The 13076-nt window shown below is 41.8% G+C and overlaps 1 protein-coding gene across 1 annotated transcript; it reads left to right on the top strand.

The window, feature by feature from the left end:
- The first annotated feature begins 639 nt into the window (after positions 1-639).
- On the top strand, positions 640-10228 carry LOC308092082 (leiomodin-2-like). Its single transcript, XM_080437882.1, has 3 exons — positions 640-1166; positions 3372-4931; positions 9961-10228. Exons 1-3 carry the CDS (start codon positions 903-905, stop codon positions 10003-10005), a joined length of 1869 nt encoding a protein of 622 aa, XP_080294008.1. The 5' UTR covers positions 640-902; the 3' UTR covers positions 10006-10228.
- The last annotated feature ends 2848 nt before the right edge of the window (positions 10229-13076 follow it).

The following is a 13076-nucleotide window of genomic DNA, read 5'->3' as shown; positions in this document are numbered from 1 at the left end:
AAAATTTACTTGAGTAAAATTACAAAAGTATTGGTATCAAAATATACTTCAAGTATTGAAAGAAAAAGTACTCGTTACGCGGAATGTCCCGTTGCTCAAGTTTTCAAATGTATAAAATTCATACAAATCCTTTGAAAATAGCAGGCATTGTGAGCTTGTAGATCGGCTATTTTCAAATGGGCCGAAATGTATATTGGGCTGAAGTGGTTAATGTATGTTTTGTAATAATAATCAAAATCTACAAAGTAACTAGTAACTAAAGTTTCCAAGTAATTGTAGTGGAGTAAAAGTACAATATTTGCCTCTGAAAAAAGTAGTGGAGTAGAAGTAAAAGTATTGAAAATGGGAAATACTCAAGTAAAGTCAAAATATGTCAAAAGTGTTCTTAAGTACAGTACTTGAGTACATGTACTTCGTTACTTTACACCACTGCCTCTCTCTCTCTCTCTCTCTCTCTCTCTCTCTCTCTCTCTCTCTCTCTCTCTCTCTCTCTCTCTCTCTCTCCTCTCTCTCTCTCTCTCTCTCTCTCTCTCTCTCTCTCTCTCTCTCTCTCTCTCTCTCTCTCTCTCTCTCTCTTCCCCCCCCCACCCAACATCCCTGACCACATAGGCGGCCAGCCCCTCTAGTCGTCCAGGCTGATAAGGGTTGGACAAGCTGTGCTTGAGACAAGCAGTGATAATCCAAAGACTCCAAAGAAGAAGGAGAAGTAATTGTACTTCGAGTGCTGAGCTAGTAAAGACCCAAGACTCCACTGAGCAGGTGTGGAAGTGGACCATTTCAACAAGGAGCATCATCATCAAGTCAAAGAAAGCAAACAAAAGAGTGTAAGTGGGTTCTGCCAAAAAAAAGAGAAAAGTGTCGTCCTCGATATACCTCCGGCGACGAGAAATAACTCTATAACCATGAGTACCTTTGGGTACCGAAGGGAGCTCGGGAAGTACGAGGAGGTGGACGAGGACGAGCTCCTGGCCGGCCTGTCGTCCGAGGAGCTCCAGGAGCTGGAGAGGGAGCTGGCGGACATGGACCCGGACGACAACATCCCCATCGGCCTGAGGCAGAAGGACCAGACGGCCAAGTCGCCCACGGGCATCTACAGCAGGGAAGCTCTGCTCAAGTACTGGGACGACGAGAACAACAAACCGATAGAGGAACCGAGCCCTGGACAGGTGAGAAGGTCTGAGCTATGTTGTCAAGTGAGTGTGTGTTTACATGAAGTGGTTCTCAAACATTTTCGTGTCAAGTGTTTTCCACTGTTCTTCATTTTGCTGGGGACCCGCTTGAACACCCTCAAGGACATCTGGGGTTACCCGAACCTCACTTTGAACTGGAAACGGAGTCTCTGGTAGGAGACTCAAAGAGTCCCGGTCATCAAATTATTGGCATAGGAATGCGACAAAAACAAAAAATGAATTCAAGGCTTGATAGAAAATAAGTAATTTTTTGGGTAAACTACTTCTTTAACCATTTAAAACCTCTATACTTGGGCAAAAATGCCCTGAGTTTCCCTGCTACACCAATTTCTTTGCAGAAAATAGCCGATCTTACAAGCTCACAACGCACCACGTAGTGAGCTTGTAGAGCGGCTATTTTTGCCGATTGTTTCCCCCGTAAATAGGGATGTTAGGGTTCAAGCAGTGGTTAAACATAATGCTTGAGTGTCCCGCATTGTGAGTGAGAATCCTCTACCTATAGCGTCCCTATTCTGGAGTGACTTGTGAGCATTATGCGAAAATAGCAGATCTACAAGCTTGCAACACGTCCCAAGAGTTTTTCGACGAAGACACACGGAAAAAAAGGGAGCAGACCAAGTATACTGTAGAACCCCGGGGGACACCGGTCAACTAAGTATAAATTATAGGGTTTGATTGGTTGCTGTCGTTTTAATTTAAGTCCATCGCTGAGCAAAGCAATCAGTGAAAAGTGATTGCACTGAGGTCACACAGAATGGAACAGTTTTGTCTTTTCAGTAGATTTGAACAAATGCATCCAGTTTCAGCTTTAGTCAAAGTGATTTAAAGTTTGTCAACCATATACCATAAACCGGTGGTTGTCAAACTTTTTCATGTCAAGGACCCCCAAACTTATTAGCCCGCGGAAGATATGCCAAGGATACCCCAATAAGAGAAAATTTGTACAGCTCCAGCAGTGATTTTCAACCATTTTAATTTCAAGGACCCCCAGTTTGACGTGCATTCAGGCTACGGACCCCCATTTAATGGCATTTCTATCTCTGGGACCCCAATTTATATTATAAAATTCATGTTAATTGAACTCTGAGAGTGTACAAATGGAACCAAATGGACCCGTTATAGGGTCCATTTGGTTCCATTTCTACACTCTGAGTTACAGACCCGTAAGGGTCAATTTGGTGAAAACTATCTGTCATTTAGCTGGGGACCCCCTGGAACTCCCTCAAGGACCCCTGGGGGTCCCCGGACCCCACTTTGAGAACCAATGCCATAAACCATGTAGAGCCCCGGGCCGACCCTGGTCAATGAAGTATATACTAAGACAGTAATAGTATATATAAGTACATCAATATATATTTTCACACAAAGACAGTTACTGTGCCAAACAACTAACAGTAAGTAACAACAAAGATCCAAAGGATAAATTCCATTCAGGTGTGTCAGTTCAGCATGGCAGTTCACATTTACTCAGTGGAAAAACTGTCAAAAAATATGAAATGTATTATTATGCAGTGGTGGAAAAAGTACTCAAATTCTTTACTTCAGTAAAAGTACCAATACTGCAATATAAAAAATACTCTGTTACAAGTAAAAATCCAAAATTAAAAATTTACTTGAGTAAAAGTACAAAAGTATTGGCATCAAAATGTACTTAAAGTACCAAAAGTAAAAGTACTAAATATTTGAAAATAGCCGATCTTCAAGCTCACAACGCGTCACGATGCGACGCGTTGTGAGCTTGTAGATCTGCTATTTTCAAATAGCCTATGTATAAAATGGGGCTAAAGTGGTTAATGTATGTTTCATTATATCATAGTTTATATCTGAAAAGTAACTAGTAACTCAAGTTTTCATATAATTGTAGTGGAGTAAAAGTACAATATTTTCCTCTGAGATGTAGTGGAGTAGAAGTAAAAGTATTGGAAATCGGAAATACTCAAGTAAAGTACAAATACCTCAAAATTGTACTTAAGTACAGTACTTAAGTAAATGTACTTAGTTACTTTCCACCACTGTTATTATGAAACCAGCTTTTTTAGTAATGATCGCAGTGACAGTGTTGGAGAGCTATTCTCTGCATTAGAAGTCAGTCAGACAGACAGACAGACAGACAGACAGACAAACAGACGCAGCAGAATGTCAGGGCTTGACCTGGTTTTCCATTCTGTTGATGATACGCAGGCCACCACCACCACCACCACAGAGGAGGAGGAGAAGGAGGAGGAGGAGGAGGGGGGGGGGCAGCCAGATAAGAGCCACAAGGAGGAACAGATGACACTGAGTGACAGTGACGCCGCCGAGGCCTTCAAGGACTGTGAAAAAAACAGAACGATTTTCCAGAAGAGCAAAGTCAAAGGCAGGTCACGGGAAGACGGGAAGGAGGAGGAGGACGAGAAGAAAGACGAGTGTAAAAAGGAGGGTTTGTCAAAGACTACGGGTCCCCAAAACCATACCACGGGTCCCCAAAACAAGACTACGGGTCCCCAAAACAAGACTACGGGTCCCCAAAACAAGACTACGGGTCCCCAAAACAAGACGACGGGTCCCCAAAACAAGACGACGGGTCCCCAAAACAAGACTACGGGTCCCCAAAACAAGACTACGGGTCCCCAAAACAAGCCTTGCAATGGGGTCTCGAAAGGCCTCACGGGAAACGCCTCCAGGAGGAACAACGCGTCAAGGACTGAAACCGCGGAGCAGAACGCGGAGCCGGACGCGGAGCGGCCGAGCGGAAACCCCATCGTGATCGACGAGGCGCTGGAGGAGGTCCTGCGCGACGACCCGTCCCGCTGCGAGGTGAACCTCAACAACGTCGAGGACGTCTCCCAGGAGACCCTGCTCCGCTTCGCCGAGGCGCTGGGCGCCAACACGCACGTGCGCGTCTTCAGCCTGGCCAACACGCACGCCGACGACCGCGTGGCCTTCGCCGTCTCCAAGATGCTCCGCGAGAACCGCTCCGTGCGGAACCTGAACGTCGAGTCCAACTTCGTGTCGGGCCGGGGCATCCTGGCCCTGCTGGCCTCGCTGCGCCACAACGCCACCCTGGTGGAGCTGCGCTTCCACAACCAGAGGCACATCTGCGGCGGGAAGGTGGAGATGGAGATGGTGCAGCTGCTGCGGGAGAACGGCACCTTGCTCAAGCTGGGGTACCAGTTCGACCTCCCGGGTCCCCGGATGACCGCCACGAGCATCCTGACCCGCAACCAGGACCAGCAGAGACAGAGACGGCTGCAACAGCAGAAGGAGCAAAGTTGTCCGGAGGCGTCCGTCGTCGCGCCCACAGCCCAACCCTCTGGCCCCTCCGGCGCTAATAGGACACTAAAGAAATCAGTGCAGAGTCTACAGACCTCCAAGGTGGCCGTGAATCAGAGTAAAATTAAGACTCCCCCCGTACCACCGCCGCCTCCTCCCCCCCCACCACCGTCTGCCCAGGAACAACTGCCTTCTTCTGAAAAGAATATTCCGACGAGGAAGATTGCGGAGCGGGTCAAACAGCAGGAGGTCTCCAACAACACAAAGGGCCAATCAAGCCCCAGGAGACCCAAATCAAAGAAGGTCAAGAACGGCGCCAACGAGAAGGAAAGCGCGGACATTCTCAAAGAGCTGAAGAACTCCTTGAAGCCTTCCCTGCGGAAGAAGAGAGAGGAGCCGCCGCCCCGACCCCTCGGGCCACTGCGGCGCCCGACCCGAGACGACCTGATGGAGGCCATCCGTGGCAGTAGCATTGGGTCATTAAAAAGGGTAAGCATGTCCCATTAGGTAATTAAAAAGGGTAAGCATGTACCATTAGGTCATTAAAAAAAGGGTAAGCATGTACCATTAGGTCTTAAAAAAAGGGTAAGCATGTACCATTAGGTCATTAAAAAAAGGGTAAGCATGTACCATTAGGTCTTAAAAAAAGGTTAAGCATGTACCATTAGGTCATTAAAAAAAAGGGTAAGCATGTACCATTAGGTCTTAAAAAAAGGGTAAGCATGTACCATTAGGTCATTAAAAAAAGGGTAAGCATGTACCATTAGGTCATTAAAAAAAGGGTAAGCATGTCCCACTGGATAGTGATAGAAAAATAATACGCAGAGTAACTTATCGTCTCTGTCGGGTGGAAACCTCATATGTCCAAAACTTTTCAGGATTCAAATTAAAAAACATAAAAAGTAGCTGATCTAAAAGCTCAAAACGCGTCGAGCTTGTAGATCTGCTACTTTTGATGCGTTTGTGTCCGTGTTGATTTGGACAGCAAACTTTTATTTCGTTTTAGTCATAGTCTTTTGAATACATTTCCATTTAGTTTTTGTCATAATTAAGTCATCTGAAATGTTTTAGTTTTTGTCTAGTTTTAGTCGACAAAATATCATAAGATTATAGTCGACTAAATCTACAGTTGATTTAGTCGACTGAAATTTATTTTGGCGGTGCCTTGATGGCTTTGTAATGGCTGATTTTACTCTTGGTTGCGTGCTGAAAATAGCCGATCTACAAGCTCACGCGTTGTGAGCTTGTAGATCTGCTATTTTCAGAGCACAAACAAGGATAAAATGATCTGTCTTTTTGTTCTACTGGATCTCGTCTCCACTAGTCCCTCACTAACATTTTAGTCTAGTTTTTATTTGTTGACGGAATTGGCAATATAATATTTAGTCTTAGTTTTTAGTCATCGTAGCTTAGTTTTTATTTTTGTTTTTATTAAGCTTTCGTCAGTGAAAAAAGGCAGTCGACGAAATGTTTTGTCATAGTTTTGGTCGACAAAATCAACACTGGTTTGTGTGTAGGGCGTTAATTTACAAAAAAAAACACAACAATTTACAATATGGAGATAAGAGGTTTCTGCCCGACAGCAACAGATATGCAGTGCAGTGATGAATGTACACTTCACTTCTCAAAAGGCCATCGTCCCTGAGGGAGCGACCTGAAGCCATTACAGCACAGTCTTTGCAACCCTGTGAATTCCACCCACCTTTACAGCTATAAACAGTGATGGAAGAAGTACTCCGATTAGTTTTTTTTACTTCAGTAAAAGTAGCAATGCCACAGCGTAGAAATACTCAGCATTTTTACTTGAGTAAAAGCACAAACGTTTTGGCATCAAAATATACCTAACGTACCAAATGTAAAAGTACTCCCCCAAACGTTTTACAAATGGGTCAAAAATCTTTAAAGAATTGCAATGCGTTGTGAGCTTGTAGATCGGCTATTTTCAAATAGTTGCAGTGTAAAATAGGGCTTAATTGGTTAATGTAGTAATAATCTGAATCTACAAAGTAACTTGCAACTACCATTTTCAAGTAATTGTAGTGTAGTGAAAACTAAAATATTTGCATTATCATTTTGTAAAGTATCAAATTTGGCATACTCAAAGTAAAAGTACCTCAACAATGTTACCTACGTACAGTTCGTGATTGATTGATTGATTGATTTAATTTTTTGCAAAAATAAAATCACAGGAAAGTACAATTCAATACAAGGTCTGCTAAGACGATTTTAAACACAAGAAAGCCTATGGCATTGGGGTCCTTTGTACTCAATTCATCGAAACATTTAATGACAGACAAATACTACTATGACAGACACCATTATGCAAAACATCATATAAACAGTTAGAAAACTAAAATACTTTCCACCATTCCTGAATAGTGAAATAATACACACAGTTCAGGGTGTGAAGAACAAAGTGAAGTAACGTATACGCTGCAGTGATTAATGTACACTTCACTTCCCTGAGGGAGCAACCTTCTGCCATTATAGCAGCACACAGCCCTTTAACACGCTGTGAATTCCACACACTTCTGCAGCTATAAATAGCCGGACATTTTCACTGTTGACTTGATAAGTGGGGTGAATGGCTGGGAGCGGAGCGGAGCAGAGCACTGATGCACATGCAGACAAGCCTTACCGACCAGCTGTTGTGTGCAGCTTTAACACAACAGTAATGTATATTGATGACTGCTCATATATTCCAACCCTCCGGAGCCAGATTAACTAAGACACTGAACGAGGCTGAGGCAGCCGTGAGACGTTTTTTTTACTTTCACAGAGTGGTGAGAAGTCGTTTCTTGGCCCACTACTTTTTCCCCTCTACCAGATCTCTTTGTCGAAAAATATCCGATCTACAAAGTTCATTGCATTGCAACGTGTTGTGAGCTTGTGAGAATGTTGAGCTATTATGACATGCCCAGAAGAATATAAAGAGGCTAGGGTTCATGTGGTTAAAGGGATATTTTTTTTAATTATTTTTTTCTTATTCCCAAGCCAATTCCAGTTCCGGTAGGAGACACAAAGGAGACTCTTTGTGTCTCATAACGGAACCGCTACCGGTCATCAAATTATTGGCTTATGAATGCGAAAAACAAACAAAAATATCCATGAATTCAAGTCTCCATGGGGTGACTAATCAATAGAAAAAAAAGTCATTTTGGAGGTGAACTATCCCTTTAAACATGTAACGATTAAACGCGTAATTTTGGGGGGCAAATGAGCAGGGTTTTTGCTGCTTCGTGTAGATAATGATAATTTATCATTTCATACATAAAATGCAGCTCAAAGTGCTGTACAGTACAGCCAAAGAAATACTTAAAAATAAGAGAAAATAAAGAGTCAAAAATAAAAGAAAACACTACTGATTGGAGTAGATGGGTGAGAAATGGGGTGTCTGGGGTGATATAGAGGTAGAACACCGACCACCACTTTCTCACCGGTGGTGGTGCCGAATACAAACACGCTCGCCCCGGGTCAAATCCGGCAACCTCGGAACAGTCGCCACCAGGTATTCTTAAACATAACCTCAGTTAAACTATGCCTAAACCTAACCTTATTCCTAAACGTAACCTCAGTAAAACTATGTCTAAACCTAACCTTATCCCTCAACGTAACCTCAGTAAAACTATGTCTAAACCTAACCTTATTCTTAAACGTAACCTCAGTAAATCTATGCCTAAACCTAACCTTATTCTTAAACGTAACCTCAGTAAAACTATGTCTAAACCTAACCTTATCCCTCAACGTAACCTCAGTAAAACTATGTCTAAACCTAACCTTATTCTTAAACGTAACCTCAGTAAATCTATGCCTAAACCTAACCTTATTCTTAAACGTAACCTCAGTAAAACTATGCCTAACCTAACTTTATTCCTAAACCTAACCTCAGTAAAACTATGCCTAAACATAACCTTATTCCTAAACATAACCTCAGTAAAACTATGCCTAACCTAACTTTATTCCTAAACCTAACCTCAGTAAAACTATGCCTAATCCTAACCTTATTCCTAAACATAACCTCAGTAAAACTATGCCTAATCCTAACCTTATTCCTAAACATAACCTCAGTAAAACTATGCCTAAACCTAACTTTATTCCTAAACGTAACCTCAGTAAAACTATGCCTAAACCTAACTTTATTCCTAAACGTAACCTCAGTAAAACTATGCCTAAACCTAACTTTATTCCTAAACCTAACCTCAGTAAAACTATGCCTAAACCTAACTTTATTCCTAAACGTAACCTCAGTAAAACTATGCCTAAACCTAACTTTATTCCTAAACGTAACCTCAGTAAAACTATGCCTAAACCTAACTTTATTCCTAAACGTAACCTCAGTAAAACTATGCCTAAACCTAACTTTATTCCTAAACGTAACCTCAGTAAAACTATGCCTAAACCTAACTTTATTCCTAAACGTAACCTCAGTAAAACTATGCCTAAACCTAACTTTATTCCTAAACGTAACCTCAGTAAAACTATGCTTTAAAAAAACTAACCTTATTCCTGAAGGCGTAACCTCAGTACAACTATGCCTAACCCTAACCTTTTACCTTAACCTAGGTTAGGAATAAGGTTCGTCGTGGTGTCATGGTGCAGCCACATACGTGCCAATCACTGTCCAGCAGATTTGTTACTTATAAAACTAATACAAAAATAGAAGAACCGCTAGGGGGCGAGCGTTTCACGAAATAAAATGGGGGAAAGTGTGCTTACTGCTTTGGGGGCAAGCGTTCCAGTAACCGTGGTACCAGCTTAGCAGGCCATTGTGTTGTTGACACTACACTAGCAACTCATTCACCAATCGAGTGAACAAGTTTAAATAACCAGTTTTCCTATGCCGCGGAGAACATTTGTACAAATTAGCAGATGTACAAGCTCAACGCGTCGTCGTGGCGCATTGTGAGTTCTAGTAGATCGGCTATTTTCGGGCAAAGACATTTGGTGTTGAGGGAAATACTGGTGGGCCTAGTTTAGAGCCCTGTGGGACTCCAGTCAGCTAAGTACATAGGATTTAAGTGGTTAATTACAACAGCACATGCTCTCTGCTAGCAATGCACAAAAAGTACATTGTCCATGTTTGTTTTGTGCAGTCTGATAGCAGCCGTATACATGTCACCTTAAATGATGGCCACTCAAAGTGACCCCTCTAACGAAATGATTGCGATGCATGGAATCCCGAGCTATTTCTCTCATCGGGCCGCCTATCTTGTTATGTCTGTCTCTCTCTCTCTCTCTCGTTCACTTGTCCTAAAATACACTCATGCACTTATCCATCAATTAGCACAGATGGTGGATTTCATGGGTCACTTTTGTGTGTGTGTGTGTGTGTGTGTGTGTGTGTGTGTGTGTGTGTGTGTGTGTGTGTGTGTGTGTGTGTGTGTGTGTGTGTGTGTGTGTGTGTGTGTGTGTGTGCGTGCGTGCGTGCGTGCGTGCGTGCGTGCGTGCGTGCGTGCGCGCGTGTACCATCATGGTCACATGTTGCATTTAACTAAACCAGCCTCCTTTGATCTTTCAGGTGGATCCACCACAGCAACTTGAGCTAGACGTCTTCCATGGATGAAAATAACAACGTCCCCAAATACCTTCATGTTATAATGTATATTTAAATTGTAGATGTGTGATGCTTATACAATGTTTTTGGACTGAAAAGTAAAATCCTCAACGATTAAATTACATTGCCTATAGTGGTATAGATGTGTTTTCCGTTCAGCCATTGATGTATTTCGCTACAGTGTGTCAAATGTAAATATTGTTGTGTAGACAAATAAAGCACCAGAAGATTCAGAAACCCACAGCAAAACAAGTTCTTCAAACAGTTTCCTGCTTGTCTCAGTGGTGGTGACAATGAGGCAGCATAATTGCATAATATCAGTGTGAGTTTTGACGTAAACATTTCTCAGCAGACATTTTGGACAGGTGAACAACACAGCTTGAGGTAATTAGCATTAATTGTGTGTTAACTGCAGTGCCAGCATGGATGACAGCTTCTGGACAGTTGACTGACTAAATGCTGTCAGAAACTCCAAAATGAAGCATCCAGAATTAACAGTCTTCAGCTGTGTTTACCTGTCAAAATGGCTGCTGTGAAAAGGGTGCACCTGCCATTTACTGTCAGTCACTTCCTCTTCTTCTTCTTCTTTGGTGTATCATCTTCTTAATGTCCAAATAGGTGTCGTGGACTCGTGGTGCAGCAACGTGCCAATCACTGTCCAGCAGATTTGTTACTTAAACAAAAATAGCAAAAACCACAATATAAAAGTACTGTTACTAATAGAATGACTGTATTCAAAAGAGTACAAAAGTATTGGCATGAAAATGTACTTACGGTACCAAAGTAAAAAGCACTTTTCAAATAGCCCCAAGTATAAAATAGGGCTTATAACCGGGTAAGGTATGTTTTGTATCAATAATCTACATCTGAGATGTAGTGGAATAATAGAAGTTTAACATACAGTATCACAAAATGGATATACTCAAGTAAAAGTAATTGTACCTCAAAAGTACAGTACTTGAGTGAATATACTTACTTTTCACCACTGCTGTGGAATAAAGCTTTGTTCACAACCTTTTTTTTGGGATACCTATTTCATCCAGTTTCATTTTATATGGTCTCTGTCGAGTGGAAACCTTTTATAACCAAAGCTATTACTTTTCCGCATTCAAAAACAGCCCATTGTTAGGACACTGACACAGGTCCTTAGTTAATCCATTGCCATGTTACTGAGAAATGCTGTTAAAATAGAACCAGATCCAAGGGGAAAGCAGCTCTGGGGTGGTTAAGCTGGACATATATACTTTGTCGTACGACATCCTCGCATGCTGAAAATGACTGACTTACAGGCATACATGCAGAAGTGATGTGTTGTGAGCTTGTAGATCGGCTACTTTCGATGACGAGAGGTTATCGAAGCAGCATCGAACATGGCTATACGGCATGGCACTCGACCCCCTTCTTTTCACACTTTCACATAAAGATACTATATTTACAGAAAAAAGAGGGGCGGGGTGCAGAGGAGGCCACGCCCACTGGGCTCCTTCCATTCGGTTCTTAAGTCTGACGTCATTTTGTAGTCCAACGTCACGTCCGGGTCCAAAAGGCACCAGCGCCGTCCACTCTTCATTGTAAACAAACATGTTGTAACCCGTAAATCTTTTTACAATAACCTCCTTTTTCAGAAATGAACCATTGAGGGTTACTAAGGGTCTTAATGCTAATATCATAGACAGTAAAAAGTAGGCTAATATATATATTTATATTTGTATTTATTTATTATTATTAACATTATAATATATATTTTTTACATTTATTTATATATATATTTATATATAGATGTATATAAAAAAAACAATTTCCTCTTCTTTTTGTCATTGCCACGAAAGCGGTAGAATGACACTTTAGTCGTTATTTTAGTCTCAGATCTGTTGAAACAGCGAGGGACACAGCACTGCGCATATTGGGAAAATACACACTTTTGGATCTGGAAGTTATTCTAGCGGGGCGCAACGTCACGTCTTAACAACCGAATAGAGACACACAGGGACTACACATTTCACGCCCACAATTGAGACAGTGCTTTGACTGCAGCTGTCAATGCAATCTCTATGAGATTAATATGAGAGTTAGCCTAGTTTTAAAATGATCCTACATGAACTGGAGACGATATAGAGTTGAATACAAATATGTTTCCAAATGTATAGTGTTTCTTTATCAACATATCTTCTTGTTTTCTCAATAGTTGATGTGTTTCATATTTAATTTGCCACTTGAATGGGTTACCCATAATGTTAACACAGCAGAGGGGAGACGGCAGACAGACAAGTAGTCGCATTTCAGTGACATCACTGTCTTTACGAGCGCCGAGCACCGACTTTGAAGTGGGGAATTCTCATCCCAATCCCGACTGACTTGTTCATGTCTATATTTTGAACATCTCATAGGCTTATATACATTTTCTACCTAACGCTGAGCTTCGACGGTACGTGAAAAATTTTAAACGTGTTTTATTTTATTTTATGATTTGTACTTTATTTTCTTTTTTAGACAAACATACAGAGAATTTACTTTCAGCATTGATGCAAGCATATTTTATAAAAAGTGTGGGTTTACCGCTGTTGTATTAACTTGCCTGAATGTAGGTTGGAGAAATAACCCAACTAAATGGAGGAGTGACATATCCCGACATTTTCAACTACTTAGTGAATTCTCCAAGTATTAATATACAAATAGTCTTGCAAGATGCTGTTTGGATAATTGTCCAAAATAACTAGCCTATAAAAAACGATACATGAGACACCATATGTGGGCATTGAAAACCTCAAGAGATGCGTCTGTGACGTATATGTTACAGTATGATTGGAGAACCAGTACGATTGAAGAAGGCTCGCTCGTTTTTACCACCCACCCAGCAATTCTGTAGAAGCAACACTAGAGGGAGCCACAAGCCAGGCTTGTGCACAAGCATATATTGCCGCGACCACACACACACGTGCGCGCGTGTGTGACCGGCTTCGAGTGCTATCAATGCATTGAATGGGGAAATAGGCGAGTTTATTAGACCTTTCAATGGGCGAAATAGGCTACTACCTACCCGCGATTTATCAGACCATTCATTCAGGAGCTACTGACCTACT

This window comes from Gymnoscopelus braueri (genome assembly GCF_963280865.1).
Source record: "Gymnoscopelus braueri genome assembly, chromosome: 9".
Lineage (NCBI taxonomy): Eukaryota > Metazoa > Chordata > Actinopteri > Myctophiformes > Myctophidae > Gymnoscopelus > Gymnoscopelus braueri.
The sequence above is the reverse complement of the archived record's forward strand: the minus strand, read 5'-3'. Positions and strand labels throughout refer to the sequence as shown.

What these genes read in the sequence shown, in the direction of transcription:
- LOC308092082 (XM_080437882.1), top strand. Translation starts at nt 903, where the DNA reads ATGAGTACCTTTGGGTACCGAAGGGAGCTCGGGAAGTACGAGGAGGTG. An exon ending in AGGAACCGAGCCCTGGACAG is followed by an intron (nt 1,167 to 3,371) that starts GTGAGAAGGTCT and finishes GATGATACGCAG; the next exon opens with GCCACCACCACCACCACCAC. An exon ending in GCATTGGGTCATTAAAAAGG is followed by an intron (nt 4,932 to 9,960) that starts GTAAGCATGTCC and finishes TTGATCTTTCAG; the next exon opens with GTGGATCCACCACAGCAACT.